At 40.7% G+C, this 7,500-nt stretch overlaps 2 protein-coding genes across 4 annotated transcripts in view; one reads left to right on the top strand and one right to left on the bottom strand.

Moving 5' to 3' along the window:
* LOC123518461 (pancreas transcription factor 1 subunit alpha-like) overlaps positions 1 to 5,320 on the top strand; it is a 13,589-nt gene extending 8,269 nt beyond the window's left edge. For all 3 annotated transcript variants that reach the window (XM_045279290.1, XM_045279291.1, XM_045279289.1), the window contains exons 3-7: positions 158 to 220; positions 2,216 to 2,377; positions 2,981 to 3,119; positions 3,923 to 4,140; positions 5,113 to 5,320. In XM_045279290.1, coding sequence (XP_045135225.1) covers positions 158 to 220; positions 2,216 to 2,377; positions 2,981 to 3,119; positions 3,923 to 4,035 — 477 coding nt within the window. In that variant the 3' untranslated portion in view covers positions 4,036 to 4,140; positions 5,113 to 5,320. The remainder of the gene's footprint in view (positions 1 to 157; positions 221 to 2,215; positions 2,378 to 2,980; positions 3,120 to 3,922; positions 4,141 to 5,112) is intronic.
* LOC123518460 (glycolipid transfer protein-like) overlaps positions 1 to 7,500 on the bottom strand; it is a 93,906-nt gene that overhangs the window by 46,588 nt on the left and 39,818 nt on the right. The window lies entirely within an intron of this gene.

The raw sequence follows: 7,500 nt of genomic DNA, 5'->3' as shown, positions 1-7,500 counted from the left end.
AATTCTATGTGACAGAGCATGAATAGAAATTATATCCGTGTGTGTGTGTGTGTGTGTGTGTGTGTGTGTGTGTGTGTGTGTGTGTGTGTGTGTGTGTGTGTGTGTGTGTGTGTGTGTGTGTGTGTGTGTAATAAAGATTCCTCTTCTCTGCCACAAGTACTTGATGTTCGAGCCAGACAGCGGAGGGTCATCACCGTCACACAACGACCAAGAGAACACGGTGAGGCGCATACCTATCCCTATAACTCTTACCCTCGTGCCTGCTAATGCCTGCTGTCCGTGTCCTGTCCCTCCCTCCCCACGTGCCTGCTGATACTCGTGTCCTGTACTCCGCCTCCCTGCTATCGCTTTGTTATCTTATAATTACTACTGCGCCAGAAAAAAAAAAAAAAAGATAAATAAATAAATACATAAATAAATAAAGAAAAATGCTTCGTGCTTCCTAAGGCCCACATTCTGTAACATTTCTGCGCCGCTCCTCTACTGTTTTCACCGAGACAGACTTTTAAGCGTGCTTTTACCATTCTAATGACAAGTTAATAAGATTTCTACATTACTAACTTGGAAAACACTCGGAAGTTAATCATATATGTCCTTTGAAGATAGTAATAGTGCAAGAACAAAGCGTTTCTGAATAAGCATACAAAGTCTCCTGTCTCGTCGGCTGCTCGCGTTCACTTCTACTACTACTTCCTATCTCTTCCACTAGAGTTTTACGTTGCCTGCTTGCCTGCCTGCCTGCCTTCCTGCTTGTCTTATGCCCAAACGCCACTGTGGATTGAGTGACTTTATGCATCGTGCCCTCTCAATATTCTTCTGCCGATCTATACTCGTCTCTCTCTCTCTCTCTCTCTCTCTCTCTCTCTCTCTCTCTCTCTCTCTGATCTTGCCTTGACGTCTGAGTTTCACCATCTTTGCTTAGTGGTGATGCGGTTTTTTCTTCTTGGAGGTAATAGTAATTTTATGTCTATGTTATTGGTTTTTACTTGTGATAATAATGATGACATAACTTTCGATAATTATGATGGTTGATGACTGTTGTAGTGGTAGTTCCTATCAGTGATGATGAAAATGGGATATATAGTGATAAGTGTCTTGTTTCTGTTTCATTTAGGAAGCTCTCTTATAAATCTTGTTTCCGCTATTATACGCTGGCCAAGAGATGAATACAACATAGAAAGAAAGTCACCAATAAACTACTCCTCAAAGTTAAAGTACGAAAAGTGCCATGGAAAATGTACTTATTTAATGGAAGAAGAGGCTATTTCAAGGTCCATATGTTGAGTTCGAAGAAACACGTGTATCGTAATGACAGAAAAAATCAAGTAACGTTGCGATGGTTAAGATGAAGTATTGCATTTTCAGAAGTCTTTTACTTTTATGTTCAGGTTTATGGTTACTCTGTGATATAATAATGTGTGTACTCTGTGGTATATGATGTGTGATGTGTGTATTACTGAATCAAACAGCAGATCAATCCTTCTATAACATTCACGAAAAGTTCTTGTTGACTGATTTTGAAATGGCCAACGCTTTCAGCAAATCTTGAATTCTGAACTACACACTGTTTATTCGAAAAGATTAGTAAAATGATGCATAGCGACCGACAACTCAATAGTACACTGAGGACTTCCAACACACACACACACAAAAAAAAAAAAAAAAAAAAACAGGAAGAGGTTTTTTTTAATTACCTGAATCATAATGAGTACCAGAAACATTTCTCATTCATCCATCACGATGTTTTTTTATACCATACTTATGAAAACCAAAGCAAACTATGATACACCTTCCTTATCGCAAATGCCTCAGCTTCAAACAACTATAAACATACAACAATTAAATAGTCAAAAAATAAACAAATATAGGATAATCAATAAAAAATAACAATAGCGAAAACAAAACACACCAAAAATTATAATACGTTAGTCATACTTTAAATAATCTACAAAAGGCAGATGACTAGGTGGCTGTACGTTACTTATAAAATCTTGAGAGAAAGGGAGGAGTGATGGCCGCAGGAGGACGTGGGATGATACTGCATGCCGACGAAATGAGAAAAAACCAAATGTACTGGTGTTAGAAATGTGTGTGTGTGTGTGTGTGTGTGTGTGTGTGTGTGTGTGTGTGTGTGTGTGTCTCTCTCTCTCTCTCTCTCTCTCTCTCTCTCTCTCTCTCTCTCTCTCTCTCTCTCTCCACCCTTGTTGGTTCACAGGTGCTGCGGAGAAAGAAGAAGCGGCGGTGTCTGATGGCGCAGATTCAGCAGCGACAGGCAGCCAATATGAGGGAAAGAAAACGGATGCAGAGTATCAATGACGCCTTCGAAGGCCTGCGAGCGCACATCCCCACGCTACCTTACGAAAAGAGACTCTCGAAGGTCAGTACTGGAAGCATGCTCCTAAACACTTCTGCGCTGAGCCCCATGTACTTTCAGTGGAATCTATGGTGGAAGTGACACGGGTATTAAAGGTATCATTATGGTTCTAGTCAAAGGTTAGCAAGATTTCTATACCATTAGCAGGAAAAACGCTCTTAGAAACCTGTCTTATCATTATACTGTGAAATTTTGAACATATTTGCAGTGAGAATACTGGTTTTTGAATGCAGATAGTTGCCTCGTTCTTAGTTACTCTACCTTCTTCAATTTTTGCATTAACCTCGCTCTTATTTTTATTATAGACATTCTTTTTTTTTTATTATTTGTCGTCTTCATTTAACTTATCTTTCCTGATTTACTTTCGGCTACTCTCTCTCTCTCTCTCTCTCTCTCTCTCTCTCTCTCTCTCTCTCTCTCTCTCTCTCTCTCTCTCTATATATATATATATATATATATATATATATATATATATATATATATATATATATATATATATATATATATATATATATATATATCTATCTATCTATCTATCTATCTATCTATCCACTGTCATCACTTTTCCTAGTCCCAGTTCTCCTAGCTTCGTCTCACACCCGACAGGTAGACACGCTGCGGCTGGCCATCGGATACATCAGCTTCCTGGCAGAACTCGTGGCTAGTGACCGAGCGCCCGACCCCCATCTGCATCCGCCCAACCACAATGACGCCAACAGGAAGGTGATCGTCAGGAGCAGCCGAAGTAAGTGACGATGACACGCTGACGGTACCAAGAATAGGGCCAGAGAGAGAGAGAGAGAGAGAGAGAGAGAGAGAGAGAGAGAGAGAGAGAGAGAGAGAGAGAGAGAGAGAGAGATTCAAAACTATTTATTCTCCTGTTTACGTGGGATTATTTTACACTCCTTCCCCAGATATGAGCCTGAGCCCCTTTTCTTTTTTTTCTTTTTTTCTTTTGTCACGTAAATACTATTCTGAAAATACATTCTGTGTTCTAAATGTCTGATTTTTCAATATGTATTTCTTTAGAATGCAAGGTAATCTGCAGTCTGTCCGATTTTAATAATGTTTTTTTCTTTTCTGTGAAGTGAACCACATCACCATACGAACTGTAGCATAATAACATTTGTTTGTGTTAATCGTCAGTAGATGAATACACTGTAACTGAAAACTGGTGTGCTATTTCTCTTTCGGTTACTGGAAATAGATTCAGACCTCTTTGCTCTCCATCACACCCACACTGTCTATTCGTCCTAATGCATGGAACTAGAGTGCCATCTGCCTTATACCTGCTTTTCATCGCACTAAACTTCTCTCTTCCTCTTCCTTACTACAGTTTTTCCTTATCCCTCCTCACCCTTGCGATCTCTTCTCAATAAATGTTTTCCTTCCTTCCTTCCTTTTCGTACATTACATTTCCCTATCCTCTCCCTTCCTTTCCTCTCACTCATTACCTGTCTCTTCCCATTCTTCTTCCTCCTGACCCTCCCGCTCGCTTTCCTCGCTCTCTGGCCCATCTTGTAACCTCCAGCCTCTCTCCGCCCACAGTGAGCGTGGACAGCGTGCCCCACTCCCTCACCTGGTCACACACGCGCCCCCTGGTGGTCAACGGAAAGGTCACGGCCAAAACCTGGACGCCGGAGCAACAAAAACGTCCATGAACACCATCATTATATCACCATCACCACCACCACCACCACCACCTACACAATCACCGCCACTGCCGCCGCCGCCGCCGCCACCGCCAGTCATGAACAGCTTTGAGTGTGTGTGTGTGTGTGTGTGTGTGTGTGTGTGTGTGTGTGTGTGTGTGTGTGTGTGTGTGTGTGTGTGTGTGTGTGTGTGTGTGTGTGTGTGTGTGTGTGTGTGTGTGTGTGTGTGTGTGTGTGTGTGTGTTTCCTTTTAATGACCTCAGAACAATCTACAAGTATACGTGCATGTATTGATACAGGACATAATTAATTACAAGTAGACAAACAACGATAAATAGCAAAAAAGGCAGACAGACAGGCAAACAGGAAAACAAACAGACTCGGATAAAATACATAGACAAAATAAAGTCTCCTTCATAGACAGACAGGAACACAGATGCGCACAACCATTCATATATCTGGACACAGGCGCATGGAACAAAATATAAAACAATTTACACCCTAGTACGGATGACTGTTGCCATACCTGAAAAAGTTGACATAAGTGTGTGTGTGTGTGTGTGTGTGTGTGTGTGTGTGTGTGTGTGTGTGTGTGTGTGTGTGTGTGTGTGTGTGTGTGTGTGTGTGTGTGTGTGTGTGTGTGTGTGTTAACATACGAAGAACAACGTTGGCGAACTCCAATGAGCTAAAAAGGTGGAGGATTTAAAGCACGCCAAGTGAACATTGGTCACGCGGTTTGTGTAACAATGAAAGCACTTCAGTCATTCCACTTTCGTCAGTTATGTGCTTAACCGATAGGGAAACATTTTTCACTCAAATTTTGAACAAAGCACGAAAAAAATACTATTCTTAGAAAGACTGTGTCTACATAGTTGGTAGAAACACTTGCTCGTCCTCTTGCTTCAGTGGCGTGTGTTACGTGATGATGTGTTGTTATCATTAGGAAGGAAGACTAAATAATCTTAAGATTGTAAAAGGGAAGTGAGAGAGAGCCAAGAGTAGCTCACCACCACCATCACCACCTCTTGCAGCAGCAGCATCGGCACCACTGCGCATAACTTTGACATACCTTATTCTTTCCCTTAGAATGAAGAAAAAGACAAGAACGAGGAAGACAAGAACAAGGGAGACAAGCACGAGGACAAGGAGGTCAAAGGCAAGAACGAAGACGAGAGGGACAATGGGAAGACAAAGAGAACGAAAATATCACTGAAAAATCACCGAAGAAAAATAAATATATAGTTCAAAATGAGACAAAATTAAATAATTGAATTATATATATATATATATATATATATATATATATATATATATATATATATATATATATATATATATATATACACACACACACACACACACACACACACACACACACACACACACACACACACACACAAACGTCTTCCTTCTCGTCCTCTGCCCCTTCCTCTCCCTTCCTTTCGTGACCCACGTATCCTTACATCGCATGCACCTGATGATGCTTCTTGCCAACAAGGATTCAGCGTTTCATCGTTTAACATCTTGACTGGGTACACGTCGCGCGGGAGAGGAGTTATTACACTTGTCACACAAGAATCTCCGCCATCGCCCATCCCAGCACGAGACAGTCGGGACACACTACCATCAACTGTCACGGTGTCACCCCAATCTTCCCTAGGTGCCTATCTCTGGGATATGGTGAAGACTACTTTTCCTTCCCAGACAAGAGTGTGTTGGTAGACGGTAGCCCAAAACACTTCGTACAAAACAATAATTGCTCACTAGTGGTTGGAGAAAATCTAATTGATATTTGATATGTAACTGAAACCAAAGGCAACTGCATGCGGTGAAATTAGATACAATGAAAACAAGCTTATCTAGATGAAAAATGTGTAAAATAAACAAAGATAGCTAAATTGAGAAAACCCTTTCAACATAAGCTGTGCACAAGAGCACTCTTGTGACCCTCAGATTTAATTCGATAGAACGAAACTAAGATTTATCATAAGAGTGATTAAGATACGAGTATCAACACGAAAAAAAAAGTATGTATACTACAGGGAAAGAATAAGTGAAAAGATAAATGAAATATGAAAAAAATAACAGCCTAACACAAAATAACATGGCGAGGACAACACCCAATAATAATTTAGCCGGAACTGCCGCAGTTACTTTCAATTCGACCAGACTCTGGAGACGGACAGACATGTAGAGGATCTCCCACTTGGGACGTAAGATGTGCTGGTGTATCCTGACGAGGCTACATGTAACAAAGGATAGGAGAGTGCACATTCACTCCTGCCGCAAACACGACACAGCGGTGACGATGGAGTGAGGAAAAGCGTTCCCTCCATGGTTTGAATAAAAACATAACGCTGATTCATTTAAGTTTTAAAGTTAACTTCACCATTTAGGTTTTCACTCTTCCTCATTATGATTTCTATGAGCTTAGAGGTCTCTAAAAGTCAGTTGCACGTCTATTAATGTAATCATCTCCAGTGTGTCGTGCTTCACTTACGCAAAGTATCACCAACGGCGGGAAGAGCTTGTCAAAAGTCGTAGTGCTCTACGTTACTTTACGAAAAGGAAAAAAAATCATGCCTCTATGCTTCTCTAACTGTGAACAAAAAATGAGCATGTTTGTGCGTGTCAAGGTGGTAAGAAACTTCTCCAAAGACACGAATCGATTGTTCGATCTCTGCTTGTGAGACTAAACAAAACAGACCTTGATGTTAATTATTGTAAATTATTGGAAAAATGTTGAATGTTTGTTGATATGAACTGTGGTATTACCAGTAATAATGTAAGTGTCTGTGTTTTGTATACACAACTCAGTTATGTTGGTATAAGAATAACGATGGAAATCACCATCCTTTTAACAATGTGTGTGTGTGTGTGTGTGTGTGTGTGTGTGTGTGACTGTGTGTGTGTGTGTGTGTGTGTGTGTGTGTGTGTGTGTGTGTGTGTGTGTGTGTGTGTGTGTGTGTGTGTGTGTGCTGTCCTTTCATGTATGTATGACTCCTACTCCAACCGCTGCTGCTGTTGGTGTTGGTGATGGTGTTGGTGCTGTTGTGCTCCTCGCGTCCTGTACCCGTGCAATACACATCCTGGTGTGGTGTACCGTGCAATACACATCTTTACTCGTCAACTTTGTGTTTCACTGTTCCATCTTCACTAATAGCTAAAATTTCCTATTTTTTTTTCTAATAATTCTCTTAAAATTCCCTCGATCATCTTTCAATTCCCTTAAAATTCTCTCTATTCTCAAAATTCGGTCAATTGTCTCATGTCTCTTTATTTTCAATTATCTAAATTCTCAATACTCATTTCGAAATTTTTCTCTCAGCTTTTCTCTTTAAGAAGGTCATGATCAAGTTGATGATAATTATGATAGTGATTTACAATCTCTCTCTCTCTCTCTCTCTCTCTCTCTCTCTCTCTCTCTCTCTCCACTTTGTCCGCGAAGCAGCAGCAGCAACAGCGTCGAGAGCA

The sequence above is a fragment of the Portunus trituberculatus genome, chromosome 43 (assembly GCF_017591435.1).
Source record: "Portunus trituberculatus isolate SZX2019 chromosome 43, ASM1759143v1, whole genome shotgun sequence".
NCBI lineage: Eukaryota > Metazoa > Arthropoda > Malacostraca > Decapoda > Portunidae > Portunus > Portunus trituberculatus.
This window is presented reverse-complemented; position numbering and strand designations above follow the sequence as displayed.